This window comes from Drosophila teissieri, chromosome 2L (genome assembly GCF_016746235.2).
Source record: "Drosophila teissieri strain GT53w chromosome 2L, Prin_Dtei_1.1, whole genome shotgun sequence".
NCBI classification, from domain to species: Eukaryota; Metazoa; Arthropoda; class Insecta; order Diptera; family Drosophilidae; genus Drosophila; species Drosophila teissieri.
In genome coordinates, this window is record NC_053029.1 from 20,707,641 (window position 1) to 20,721,220 (window position 13,580).

At 44.5% G+C, this 13,580-nt stretch overlaps 6 protein-coding genes across 7 annotated transcripts; 3 read left to right on the plus strand and 3 right to left on the minus strand.

Annotated features, from left to right (window-relative positions):
* Positions 1–2,034: 2,034 nt before the first annotated feature.
* LOC122617539 (dihydroceramide fatty acyl 2-hydroxylase FAH2) lies at positions 2,035–7,095 on the plus strand. Its single transcript, XM_043793439.1, has 4 exons — positions 2,035–2,121; positions 3,411–3,772; positions 6,163–6,390; positions 6,453–7,095. Exons 2-4 carry the CDS (start codon positions 3,422–3,424, stop codon positions 6,939–6,941), a joined length of 1,068 nt encoding a protein of 355 aa, XP_043649374.1. The 5' UTR covers positions 2,035–2,121; positions 3,411–3,421; the 3' UTR covers positions 6,942–7,095.
* LOC122617529 lies at positions 3,774–5,787 on the minus strand. The gene is made up of 5 exons (XM_043793428.1): positions 5,624–5,787; positions 5,081–5,549; positions 4,718–5,025; positions 4,234–4,392; positions 3,774–4,173 (listed from the first exon to the last, which is right to left on the minus strand). Exons 1-5 carry the CDS (start codon positions 5,679–5,681, stop codon positions 4,001–4,003), a joined length of 1,167 nt encoding a protein of 388 aa, XP_043649363.1. The 5' UTR covers positions 5,682–5,787; the 3' UTR covers positions 3,774–4,000.
* A 394-nt stretch (positions 7,096–7,489) lies between the features above and the next one.
* LOC122624737 (NF-kappa-B inhibitor-interacting Ras-like protein) lies at positions 7,490–8,495 on the plus strand. The gene is made up of 2 exons (XM_043804425.1): positions 7,490–7,691; positions 7,756–8,495. Exons 1-2 carry the CDS (start codon positions 7,578–7,580, stop codon positions 8,242–8,244), a joined length of 603 nt encoding a protein of 200 aa, XP_043660360.1. The 5' UTR covers positions 7,490–7,577; the 3' UTR covers positions 8,245–8,495.
* A 70-nt stretch (positions 8,496–8,565) lies between these two features.
* Positions 8,566–9,420, plus strand: LOC122624756 (phospholipase A2 large subunit). 2 transcript variants are annotated; one of them, XR_006326507.1, is made up of 3 exons: positions 8,566–8,864; positions 8,921–9,279; positions 9,341–9,420. XR_006326507.1 is itself a non-coding variant. In XM_043804445.1 (2 exons), the coding sequence occupies exons 1-2, from the start codon at positions 8,617–8,619 to the stop codon at positions 9,192–9,194; spliced, it is 522 nt and encodes a 173-aa protein (XP_043660380.1). In that variant the 5' UTR covers positions 8,566–8,616; the 3' UTR covers positions 9,195–9,339. The 2 variants fall into 2 exon arrangements, 1 of the variants encoding a protein (XP_043660380.1); XM_043804445.1 differs by lacking the exon at positions 9,341–9,420 and having other exon boundaries at positions 8,921–9,339.
* LOC122624746 (phospholipase A2) lies at positions 9,285–10,209 on the minus strand. The gene is made up of 2 exons (XM_043804437.1): positions 9,835–10,209; positions 9,285–9,768 (listed from the first exon to the last, which is right to left on the minus strand). The coding sequence occupies exons 1-2, from the start codon at positions 10,134–10,136 to the stop codon at positions 9,510–9,512; spliced, it is 561 nt and encodes a 186-aa protein (XP_043660372.1). The 5' UTR covers positions 10,137–10,209; the 3' UTR covers positions 9,285–9,509.
* A 116-nt stretch (positions 10,210–10,325) lies between these two features.
* LOC122624727 (nucleolar protein 9) lies at positions 10,326–12,495 on the minus strand. Its single transcript, XM_043804414.1, has 2 exons — positions 12,225–12,495; positions 10,326–12,167 (listed from the first exon to the last, which is right to left on the minus strand). Exons 1-2 carry the CDS (start codon positions 12,412–12,414, stop codon positions 10,369–10,371), a joined length of 1,989 nt encoding a protein of 662 aa, XP_043660349.1. The 5' UTR covers positions 12,415–12,495; the 3' UTR covers positions 10,326–10,368.
* Between the last annotated feature and the right edge of the window lie 1,085 nt (positions 12,496–13,580).

Sequence of the window (13,580 nt, forward strand, 5' to 3'; positions counted from 1 at the left end):
GTTATCCTGCGGTTTCCTAACCTAAAGAGATGCCTTACAAATTCACCTTTGTTGTTTGTACTGAGCTATTGTGGCTTATCTAAACCTGATAGCTAGGCCTTACTGTTACTCATTCAATCGACTTTATTCCAAAACAAGAGAGAACGCTAAAGTCGAGTTTCCAGACTATCTGATACCCGTTACTCAGCTAGTGGAAGGAAAAATTTCCACACTGACAGTTTTTCGTGGCTTGTGGGCGTTAAAGTGGGCGTGGCAAAAAGTTTTTCATACATACTTTTCAACGAATCTAGAATACCCTTACCGATTAACGGGTATAACAAGAGAGAACCCTATAGTCCAGTTCCCCGACTATCTGATACCCGTTACTCGCCTAGTTACTCACTAGCCTAAAAGTTTTTCTGCAAATCGATAAAAATTTACAAGACTAATAAAAAAGGAAAAAATATCAAATCCAAAAGTGTGGGCGTGGCAGTTTTGGGCGGTTTGTTGGCGTTAGAGTGGGCGTGGCAAAATGGGTCAACAAACTTGGGCTGCGCCTATGTCTCTAGAATCTATATGCTTAGTCTCAACCTTTTAGCTTTTATAGTTTCTGAGATCTGGACGTAAATACACACACATACACACGGACATGTTCAGATCAAATCGGCAATTGATTCTGATCAAGAATATATAAACTTTATGAGGTCGGAAACCCTTTCTTCTGCCTGTTTCATACTCTTTAAGGAAACTAGTATACCCTTTTTCTCCACGAGTAACCATAAAAGACGATTGAGTTTTACCACATTATCAAGCACTTCTCTGCGATCTTGATTTTCTTATTAACCCGAAATATACATGTTTTGTTATTTTGATTTCTGACAAATGAAATATTTTAAATTAATATTTTAACTATGTTTTGTGACATTGAATAATACAATACAAATTTATTATCAGCAAAATAATTGAGAAAGTGTTATTGAGGTTATTATAACACTTTCAATCTCAAACTACCTATAAGCTTGGGTGGGAAACCATTTTAAAATAGGGCATAAATTCATTTATAAATTTAATTATGTATTAGCAACAAAATGGAGTGTTCATAAGCTATTTGAGCTTATGTAAGAATTAACAAGAGGGAACGCTATAGTCGAGTTCCCCGAATATCTGTTACCCGTTATTTATTTACTAGACTAAAAAATGTGAAAAAATAAGTGGGGGCGTGAACTTTCTCGGTGCTAGGATATGGAGGTACCTCTTCGAATAAGTAGCTATTCGGTGTTTGATTCTTGACTCAATAATAATGTGTAGAACCAATGGCCACCAGTTAATAAATGACACTCTGTCTCTTATTGAAGCACATTGGTTACTTATGATGCTCAGTTTCCGAGGTACGAAAATGTTTATTAAGCAAGGGTTCAGAGGGTTCACTTTTAAGTTCAAAAATTCGTTCTTTCCCATTTTTGAACGCCAACGTTGGCCTGATAACGTTTTTAATAAGTTTTTTTTTATATCGCAGGCATGTGTAACATTTTGGTCTTATAATATATAGGACGCATAGGACGACGATTATGCGTGATTCATTTTTAATTTCCAAAATCAGAGCTCCGATCCGCGGTGAGTCATTTGGAAACAAATTCCAGCGTTTGGATAGGAACCCTGATAAGGGCTCCACCGCCGATTGTTAATCGCAATCGAGAGCTACGTCAGGATTGTTTAGCAAAATTAGAACACGCCGCGATATTGGTCTTTATGGTGCCTTGCAAATTGGCCGATAAGAATTTGGATCGGTACAAGCATTACCGGCAGTCCTCCCTCTCCGTGGAGCACTGTATCTAGAACTACAGCTGAAATTCGTCCAGGTTTATCTTATCATCGGCGCTGCGTGCTGCGTCCGCTTAGTCTGTGGCAGTGTCAGGAGCACCAATGGCTAATGGTTAGAGCTGGAGGTGCTGGTAACTAGCGGCTAGAGCCCACAAGATAGCACTGAGCAGCGCCGTTGGCGTCGCCGCCACGGATGTGTTGGGTGGGTGGGCCATAGTTCAGTCGTGAGTTGCGTTGTGTTGCGTGCGGTCAGAGGCTCCGCCGACAATTGGGAACCTGGTCTAGACCCTAGTGTTTTGTTTTGTAAGCAGTGCGAATACGGTAAATAAATAATCCCGTGGTACTAAAGTCTGAAATTATGCAAATCGCACTACGAGTTAGCTCATGAGTTAGCCAAACTTTCTTCGATACTGTGTCATCACCTGCGATAAGATACCTTCGGACCCACCCTGCGATCCACAGGTTTTCAGGGCATTGCTAACCCGGATAGATAAAGCTTTGCTTGCCACTATCACTCCCCAAACAAACGCCATTAACCACGTGTAAACACGAGAGCTGCGCTTCGTTTGATGGCTCCGCCAATGGACAGACCATAGGTGTTACAGGTCTTCGGACAGACTTGAGGACGGGCAGACAGTGCCCAGCCTATCCGTCTATGTGTCAGATAGATACTATTAATCAATGTGACGCAGCCCCAGCCCGGGGTTGAGTCAGAGCACCTGCTCCACCCTCAATCCTATCGTAGAACTCCGATTGGGAACTTACCACTTGCCACTTTGACAAACGAGCCGTCTACTCCCACTAGTCCAAAAATCCCCGCGCTTACAGGCTTTCCTATCAGCATTGATAAGGAAAACTACTGATGGAGCAACATCGTCCGTGGAATGGCGACGCTCAGTGCGGCGCGTAGGCAAAAGGCAAAGTCCCCGGGCCGTGAAGAATGGAAATGTTTGTGCGGATCCCATATTGGCACGCATCATCGGAAAGAAACATCTGGCGCACTTTGGGAATGCCAAGTTCACTTGAACCCCTGACAGCTAATGGATGAAATGCCTTCAGTGCATTTCCAACATTATTCTGCAGACTGCAATTACTACCTGCAATTGATTTGACCTAATCGCTGTAATTACAGCTATTATCGAACCAATTAAACAAATGATCTGCAGGCGTGGCGCTTCTAAAATCTTTCCCACACCCATCTGAAATCACATAATTTTAATGCCAGGATAGAAGGACTCAATCCAAGATTCCTTAAATTAGAAGCGAATTAAAATAAAATCCGGATTCCCAAGACAAAAGTTATGATAACTGCCTTTAATGAATACCTTGAAGTGCAAACCATAGGTGTAGATATTTTAGTAAATGCTTTATGCACTAGAACATTTAGCTTCTCCAATGAGGGATGATCCATTTGATCCGAATACAAAATAAACCCCTCTCCCTAAGAGAACTAATAAAATGCATTATATATTTAATTGACCGTGTCTGGTACAATATGACATCATGCTGCTGCTGAGCACGCAAAGTAATTAATTTAAAAGATAATCAATGGCTGTAATATGCTCGTAAAGGAACAAAAAAGTCTTATCCGATTGTTTTTCGCATTGCAGTTGCCAAATTTATGCCCATCGAGATGGATATGTTAAAGGAAGCGGACTCGACAGACAAGTTCGTAGTAAAGTATCGCCAGCAGTATTATGATTTGTCCAAGTTTATGCACAAGCATCCGGGAGGCATAAACACACTTAAAGGTCTCAACAGCGCGGACATGACTGCTCGCTTTTTGAAGGCGCCACCGCATTCGGATGCGGCTATGTACTTGATGAGGGAGTACAAAATCGACCCAGTGGACTCTCAAAAACCAAAGTCGAGCAAAAAAGGAACCTTGCATCATGATGATGATGGAACCATGCGACACCGGCCGAGGGAAACCGAGGACACTAACAACAACCAGATTGACGAGAGTATGGAGGTAAGTTGGATGAGCGGTTTTTAATCTGTAACTCTACTTGCTGTTGATCGGATCGCTCGTTAGGTTGGTCTGAATGTTATCGGGATAGGTCTGCGATCCAAATCTCAGCTAGAAAATATATAATAAACATAAGGCATAGTTAAAAGGAACACGCGTGTTTTGGAAATCCAAGTTTTCAGGAGCTTAGTCGATGGAATGCTTCAAGCTTTTCGGGAGCTACGCGAGTTTTTACAATTGGCGCGACTTGTTGGCCAGCACAAAGACCTTTGCTTTGGAGTATATACGGATGTCCTCCTCCACGGTGGTTAGCTCCTTGTCGATTTCCGCCTTTCTGTTGCGCACCCTCAACGTCTGCGCGGTCATGGGCATGTGGTTCAGTTCATTGACAAGCTGTTCATAGCCTGTTAAGTATCGTGGGATCGTTAGCATGGGTTTAACTTATAATAGTTACATTAACTCACGTTTCTTAGCATTAGTGAGGTGCGTCAGTCGGTCCTGATCGCTGAGCAATACATGGCCACGGGGACAGTCGGGATCCAGCGATTCCGCAAGCTGCTTGGCCACTGCCTTTTCACGCTTCTGCTTTTCCAGGTAACGCGGCAAGCGCACCTCATCTCGGGCTGTCATAAAGTACAAATTGGTAGTTAGTTTAAATCAAATAGCTGTTATTTTATGATTCGTAAAAAAAATGAATAATAAATTTTAATGTGTACTTGAAAAGTAGGAATAACATTTAAACTTTAGATTTGTCACTTCCGTTACCGATAATATTGTATTCTTATACAATATGGTGTTTTATTTGATTGTTCGATATTTTAGCGCCATCAGTAAAAAATATAGGATGTTTACAAAAAAAAAATTTTGTTTTTCAATACTGTCACAATTACTTAACTTAACCGTCCACATGACTGCTTTTGCTACAAGGGACTACAAGGATATACTTACATCCTAGTTTATGTTCACGACGCTTTGACTTAGAGGTGATGGTGGTGACATTGGAGGCCGTTGTAAAGCGACTACGGGCACTAAGTGGTGCCTCGTCGTCTGAAGCTCCGTAGTTTGTGGGCTCGGCCACGGTCATGGGCATTGCCTCCATTTCGGTCATATGGAAGCGACTGTGCTTCGAAGAGCTTGAACGCGCTGAAAGCGGCAGCTGTTCCAAATCTTCCTCGTTTTCATATTGCATTGGTTTGTAGTTTTCCCCGTACTTTGTACCGGATTCCTCCATTATAGATCTGACATCAAAGTTGCACCTGGGGATAAGAGAAACCTTTATGGAAACCTTCGAGCATGGTGCAAAAATCATACTTTTTTAGAGCATTTGTTAGATAGATCTCGTCAGTAATGTCCTCAGTTTGAATGGCTATGCTGGTGGAGCTTCGATTCGTGCCACACGATTGACAGCGATCTACGGTTGGATCCGAAGAAGACTCTAAGAGATTATCGGATTCAAAATCTTCCGACGGGTCATATAAGATGGGATTGCGCTCTTCGAGGCCATCGAAGCGTTCGCCATCCGCAGGAACGGCCACGGCCAGTTGCTGCTGTGAGCGAGAGGTGTTGCGGGCGTTCTGCAACGAGTTTTGTTTCTCGTGTTTTCCCCTAGCTGCTGGTTTCTCCATCTTCGACTCCCCCATCTCGGAGGAAGTGCGTCGCAGCGAGGGCATCCATTTCGGCCGAACTGGCTCCTTAGCAGCCAACTTCTGGCTGGTGGACTTCTCCAGCGAGCGCAAGCTTACCTTGTTTTCCTTCAAGAAGTTTCGGGACTGTGTGACGCCTGTGGGAACGGAGACCAAAACAAATTACCAACTGGTTGCCATGGCTAATCGGCTGTTTGGAAAAAAATCTTACGCGGCACCGAAAAGATGCCCTTAAGTGTTGGAATCGGGCGAACTGAAGTATTCGACATGTTCCACCTACTCCCGGACTATAACTAGGCGTCTGGAACTCCAGATATGTGATCTCGACTACGGCGAGTGGAAACTGCGTCGTTATGTGTAAAGTAAGGGACAGGTTCAAATGACAATTTTGAACCAGCTGCTTGTGATTGTACCTGCTCATCGATGCTCGATAACAATATATATCGGTTTGGTGCTGCCTTGCAGCTGACCACACCATGTTGAATTAACGGTTTATGGGATATCCTAGTGCTTACAAAAATGATGATAAAAATATCTTAGCAAAATTAAATTGAATGTTTACTATTCTATAATATTAACGGTAAAATAATCCTTGAACTATGAAGGTTAGTCAACACAGTTTCTAATTTTAAATAAGAATTTTTCTAAGGAAATAATGATTAACAACAATATTAACTAGTTTCATAATTAATTTAAGCGTATAACTGTATTAATTCATAGAATAACCAATTATGAACTTATCTATTCCAGCACCTAGTGGACTGGTCAAAGGCAATGCTTCCGCAGATCGCTAATATAACGGAGTGCTACGATGACTGGGTGCACAAGCCGGTGGACAGGCCACTGCGTCTCTTTGGTCCTTGGTACTTGGAGATGTGCACAAAGACCCCCTGGTGGCTGGTGCCCCTGTTTTGGATTCCGGTGATCATTAAATGCGCCTTGGAGGAGTTCAATAGCGCCTGGCAGGATAGGAACCAGGTGAGCAGTCCCTTATATATCTCATTCTTGGGATAGAAACTACAAATACCTCGTTATTGCAGCTGGCTGTGTTCTCCGGTTACTTTTTGTTTGGCGTGCTCCTATGGTCTTTCTTGGAGTACACACTCCACCGCTGGGTGTTTCACGTGAAGCTGAGCACCAAGAGCGGAAGTTGGCTTTGCTCTTTCCACTTCATGATCCATGGGTTGCACCACAAGGTGCCCTTCGATCCGATGCGACTGGTGTTTCCACCTCTTCCCGGTGCATTGCTTGCTGCTATCATCTACACCCCGATCAGCTTCGTCCTGTCCCATCCACGAGTGGTCTTGTCCGGAGCTCTGGCCGGCTATCTGTGCTACGACATGATCCACTACTACCTGCACTACGGGAACCCGTCATTGCGGGCCTTTGTGCACATGAAGCGCTATCACCACCATCACCACTTTTCGCATCAAACTCTCGGATACGGTATCAGCAGTCCTTTATGGGATGTTGTCTTCAAAACGAGAATCCACCTCCGCAAGTTGAGATACCAACTGCGCTGGTCTTAGCTGCAATAAATGGATATTACAGTGCTACTATAGAACAAATTAAATACAGTTTTCAGTGTGTAGGCTGAATATTGTGTATTAGGCTTAAGAATAATTTGTAAGACCTTTACCAACTTTTATTAAAGAGGAATAAACGTCCAATGATACCAAAGAACAAACGAAAAGAGATGAAAACATAAAACCATTCAATATTTAGCAATTCATTTAGGAAAAAACAGCAAAAGATTAAATCGCCACAGCATAAAAAAAAACAATCTTTACGAGGTAATAATACTTAACACACAATTTTAAAATGTAGGAAATTAGGTTTTGTGTCACAAAAATCGGCAATAGGCTTTTGTACTAACCTCTACACGAGGACTTTTTCTTAGATAAACTTTTAATTCATAAAGTAAAATCTCAATCATCTCATCTCCCTAAATAGCTTAAATACTTTTTTTATTTTGAAAACAGACAGACAGATTGCCAAAATAACTGATGTAAATTATATTTTACTTAAATTAGAGATATTTAAATTTTCCGAGTTTTTGTATCACACATAAATATAGAATTTCTTATTGGTGGTGTTTGGTCACACTACCAAGAATTCAGCGAAAGTTTTGTTTATTTTTTAACCCAATTTCTACTGCTGGAATAATGCTTAATGCCAAGATCGGCAAGGTTGGCAAAGTACTGGTGTGCGGGATGAAGGGCGTGGGCAAGACGGCGCTGATAGAGCAGCTGGTCTACGGCCACGTCAATCCAGAGACGGTGAGAAAGCCTTTGGCCGTGCTTAAAGTGAAGCTGGTAGCTGATTTCCAGGATTTTATTGCAGGAATTGCATCCAACCATTGAGGATATATACGTGGCCAGCGTGGACACTGGCAGGGGCGGAGCTCGAGAGACCCTGCGCATCTACGACACGGCGGGGTTGCAGGGGGAGCAGCAGCTGCCACGCCACTACCTCCAGTTTCCAGATGCATTTGTTTTGGTCTACGATCCCATGGACCCGCGCAGCCTGGATATGCTAGCCGACATCAAGGCTGACATTGAGAAGCACAAGGAGAAGAAGGAGATTCCTGTAGTGGTGCTGGCCAACGTGAGGGCACGGGCAGCCCCAAATCCCGTCGAGAAGGTCATGGACCGCGCCAATATCTGGTGCCAGCGGGAGCGCATTAAGCACTACACTGTGAATGCCATGGAGCGGCCGTCTCTCTACGAGCCCTTCACCTCGCTGTGCGCTCGGCTACATCCAATGCAGACGAAGAGCACGTTCCCTCAGCTGCGCCAGGTCATGCAGAACCGGCAAAAGAGCGAGGCCTAGGTGCGCTGATCGGTCTGATATAATTTAAGTTTTATTCAGGAGTGTTCCTAAATCTCAGAGACTTAAAATTACAGATTTGGCTTTAAGTTAAAGAGATTTTCGGAACCTCCCTAATCGTATCGTAATGATCAAATTAGAGTGCACTTGCCTTATATTAACTGTTGCGCTTAAATGTAGCCTAAAGCACGGCCAACTTGTACTTATGTCTATTTGTGAGTGTCCAATTGCATATACTATTTATTACACATAAATTACTTCTTTTATTTCGCGAGAATTAAGCGTAATCAGTATTCAATGCTCAATCACAGCTCAAATGACGCGTAGTGATTAAATGATTGGATCAGTCGTCTGCTAGCCCCTTCCTTGTGCGCAATGATTTCGCGTGCCGCCTTTCTTACTGCTCTTCTCATGCTGATTTGTGCCAGCCATGTGGCTTTGCAATTGAGCATAACAGTTCCGGGCACAAAGTGGTGCGGACCCGGGAACATAGCAGCCAACTACGATGACTTGGGCACTGAGCGAGAGGTCGACATGTGCTGCCGGGCGCACGACAACTGTCGGGAAAAGATTCCGCCGCTGGAGGAAGCCTTCGGACTAAGAAACGACGGAATTTTTCCCATGTAAGAGTGGATTTTATACATCCAGATGTGGATGAATAATCGTGCGATCTCCGCAGATTCTCGTGTTCCTGCGAGGCTGCTTTCCGAAGCTGTCTCAACGCTCTGCGAAACGGACACTCCCTGGCTCTTGGAAAAATCTACTTCAACACCAAGGATGTGTGCTTTGGCTACGGACATCCCATCATTGACTGTCAGGAAAGGCAGGCCGACTTGTTTGAGACTCGATGTGTCAGCTACCGAGTGGACGAGGGTCAGTCGCAGTGCTGGCAGTTCTACGATTTGGCCTTCTACACACACGTGAGCGGCAGCGCGGAGGACTCCCGAAATTGAACTTCGACGTCCAGCGATAAGACCTCAATTGTTTACAAAACAGATTGTACAGGGAGGGAAACCTAAAGTGATTAGGATTTTGACGGTAGGTTTTGTGTAATCAGTTTGTAATTTCTATTTTATTAAAATTTTTTATTCAACCTCAGTTGCAAGGGTTTTAATAATCATTTCAAATGGGTATGTTATAATGGCAAATAAGTGATAACGCTCTACCGAAATCACCCAACTAGATTAAAAATATTTTTAGTAATATTTAATGCGTTGTGTATTAGGTAATAAAATCTTCTTTCTCGTTTACAAATCGTTCATCCCACGTCAGCCCGCCGCCGCTGGGATTGTGAAAAACGGCATGTCGTAAAACTGCCAAACCTTGGCCCTCGACTTGTCCACCTGGTAGCGGATGCAGCGCTTCCGGAAGGTGCCCTCCTGGTACTGCTTGCATCCGGTGATGGGATATCCGTTGGCGAAACACCTGCTCCTACTGCCATAGTAAATACGTCCAAGGGTATTGGAGGTGATGCTGTTCACTGCCTGCAGGCAGTTGATGAACTGCTGCTCGCAGGTGCACATGAGGCTGCATCGAAAAGCGGCGGTCAGTGTGCATAAAATCGATATGGGCTGTAGCGGAGCCACTTCTTACATGGGAAACCACTCTGTGTTGGTGGGCAGTCCGTGGAGTGTATCATGGGACTCGATAATCTCGTCGCAATGGTCGTGGGCACGACAGCATCTGTCCGTCTCTCGTTCTCGGCCGAGATCCTCGAAGTTCACCGCCGTGTTGCCCGGTCCGCACCACTTGGTTCCGGGCACCGTAATACCCGAGTGGGAAACTGGTGGCAGCGCCTGATTGTAGATGTCCTCGTCCTCGAAGATAGCTTCGTCTCCAAAGGCCCAAGCCATGGTCAGTAGGCCACAAACGAACGCTCCGCGCAGCAGCCACATGTTTCAGCTTCGGCAGTCGCACCACAACTAAGTTTTATTTCGTTGGCTTGAGCTGTTTTTCTCATGCTGATAAGGCGGCAAACAACAAAATGAAGCAAGAAAAGTACTTTAGTACCTGCAAAATTATGTAAATGTGTTATTATAGTCCCTTAAACTATGTACAAATTAATTTGCTTTTCAAATGGCCTCTAAGAATAGTTTAGATAGTTTATTAGTTTTAATAATCTATACACTAGCTAAGTATATCTTTAAAAGTTTCGGCAGCTGTCTTGGCCGTTTTCCGCTTCGTGTCTTTTGGCTGATCTGTGTGAAGATGCTTGGACAAACTTTCCTGCCACTGAGTAGGTGAAAGCTTGTACGTATCTAGGCGGTATTTTGTATAGATGATCCGACCGTGGGGTGATCCTTTCAGCATATTGGCCTTGGAAAACAGTTCCTTGGCCATGCGCAGCTTCTGGGCATCTTGGGCGGCCTTAAAGCACTGTTCGAAGACGCGGGAACCATGTCGAGTGATGGCCAAGTCCACGTAGAAGCCATCCAACTGGCGGATCAGACGCTCCCGGGATTTCTCCCCGATAAACTTGCTCTGCATGAAGGCGTCCACGATGTGTGAGCCATTGGGTGTGTTGAAGACTTGAGCCAGTTGTGTGGCGGGCAAGTCGAGGATGCAGTTGACCAAAAAAATTGGCTTGTTAAACTGCAGCAGATGTTGTGTAATAAGTGAACCGTGTAGGTGAACAAAGGCCGACTCGTCGCTGGTCACCACCTCAAAAGGCTTTAACTTTATTAAACATGTAAGGAAAAGCTTTGATCTTTCCTTGTCGCCGCTGACTTGAAGGGCACTCTGCAAAGTGGCTATCATTTGAGACTGCTTGGTGCCTAGGCGCAAGCAGGCGGCACTTAGGGCGGACACGACACCGGTATATCCCATTTTGAGCAGCTCTTCTAAATGCGGCTGGAGTTCGGTGAAGACGGACTCGAAATCAGGGACTTCTTTGATGTGCTGAAGGAGACGCTGAACTGAAAAGTTCGTTCCTGGTTGCCGAGCTAGGTAACCTATTCGGTTGCAGAAGAGCATCGCATATAGCTGGATTAACAATTTGGCTCCCGCTACGCTCATAATCGTTTCGAGCAGAATGACAGAGCTTTGATGGTGGAAGACTTTGGGTATGTTGGGCTCTTTCTGCTTATTCTCAGTGTCAACCTCAGCTTCTTTCGCCACCTTATCCAACTTTTCATCACTTTCGTCCTTGACTTCGATTTTGGTTTCTAATTCTTTTTTCTCCTCGTCCTCTTCGTTCGACTTCAGCAGACCGATAGTCAAGATTTTCTTAGCAAAATGCTTGAGCATACTTTTGTCCACCACACTGAGGGCCAAACAGATGACGCCCAGCAGACTTGATGAATGATCCTGGTAGGGGAAGTCTCCGAACTGGGGCCACATCTCCAGGCGCTGCGGAAACTCCTTCATCACCTCCTGCCACTCGTCCGGCACGGAGTACATCTTCCTGTGCTTGGCTATCTCAGTTCCACCTTTCTCAAAGGCGATTTTGGGAACGTGCATGCCCACCAGGCACAGAATGGCTGTGCGCATGATGTGGCTGGCGCAAGCGTCCCAAACGAAGTCTTCCAGATTGTTTAACATGAATTTTGATACACGAAGAACAAACTGGCGGCACTTCTCGCGGTGATCTTCAGTAAAGTCCGCCTGCAGGTTGTACTCCTCCTCCTCTTGGGCGGCATCCGGCTTAGCCCGTTTGTTGGAACTAGCTGCATCGCTGGTATCCTGGATGGCTGATTTTCCCACTCCGCGTAGAAAGGCGATCTCAAGCATTTTCTGCAGGACGTGTGAGGCAAACCGATCTGAGCACATGGGCCTAAGGTTGTCGCCAAACTTGCTAAAAAAGCGCTCCAACTGGACGTCGTCCACGAATCCCACCAACGACTCCAGAGCCTTGGACACGATCTGATTGGAGGCTAGATGGATCTCCTGGTTGTGCGTCTGCTCAAACACATTGTTGGCCATGATGACTGCGGGAAAATTGGGTTGGTTAAAGCGATGCCCAGGAGCTGTTCGACACTACTCACCTCGCTCCTCCACGTCCTCGAATCCCACTTTCATAGCATCTAGAATGTTGATGAAATAATTGAACTGCTCGTCGTCGATGTGCGTGCCCCTTCCGAATATCCCCTGCTTGGCGAACCCCTTGGCGTTTCGCATGAAGCGGTTGCCCTTCTTCTTGGGTCGCTTCCGCCTTGAGTCGCTCTCGGACTGCATTGCTCTTTAATTAATAATTAAAATTAATTTCTATTTCCAACGTGCGCCAGAACACGCTGTGAAAATAAAATACCAAGCCAATTGAAATATACTATTTTTGTATCAGTGTCTTTTGTGTCAGGTCGTACTGGGTCCAAGTATATCGATTAGTCTTGGCGATGAATCGATGATTTTTCGAAACTAGCGGTTGAATTTGAATTCGCCTTAAAGGAACTGAAGTTCAGTTACTAAGCCATGTGTATTTATACCCGTTACTCGTAGAGTAAAAGGGTATACTAGATTCGTTGAAAAGTATGTAACAGGCGGATCTATAAAAGCCAGAAAGTTGTGATTCACCATGCAGATTCCAGGGACATAGACGCAGCGCAAGTTTGTTGACCTATGTTGCATCGCCCACTCTAACGCCCACAAACCGCCCAAACCGGTCACGCCCACACTTTTGAAAAATGTTTTGATATTATTTCCAAAAGAACTTTTTGGGTTTTTTTTTTTGGGTTAAAGCAAATACATATGTATATTACGTTTCTTTTAATTTAAAAGCACGAACACTGACGGAAGTTAGAAGACTTTAATTTGCTAAAAGCAGTTCTTAGTCTGCTAATCTGCCATGTTTAATGTCATGGTCATTAAATCTGTCAAAAGAGCATTGACAGGACAGGATTAGGAAGTAATAATGGGAGAACAATAAACACACATTTCTGGTTGGCATAGTGTCCTTTGAAGGCGTTTCGCAGATTTTCTTCGACCGGAAGGACAGTGCATTTTAAAACCGTTCAGACTGAATGCCCTTTGAATTTGGATTTTCGTAGAAAAAGAGCGCACATTATTTCAACATGTCAAGCCAAATAATCCTGAATTAAATGTGGAAATTACCATGCCCTCATTAAACTCAGATGGGTACAAGAAGCAACACTTTACTGTCGTTAATTAAATTATCGGCAAAAACCGCTGCCGGATAAACGAAGTCAAAATATTTTGTAACCAGAGACGTGCCATCAATCTTGCCCAGACACGTGTGCGACGTCCTCCTCCGCCTGGCAACCCCAGAATCCGCATGATAATGGGGGTGGTGACGTCTGCGGAGTGTAACTACAGTATCAATAAACAAATCAAAGAGCAGCCGTCCTCCACCAGCGAGCAATCCACCCAGCCAGCCAGTCAGATAG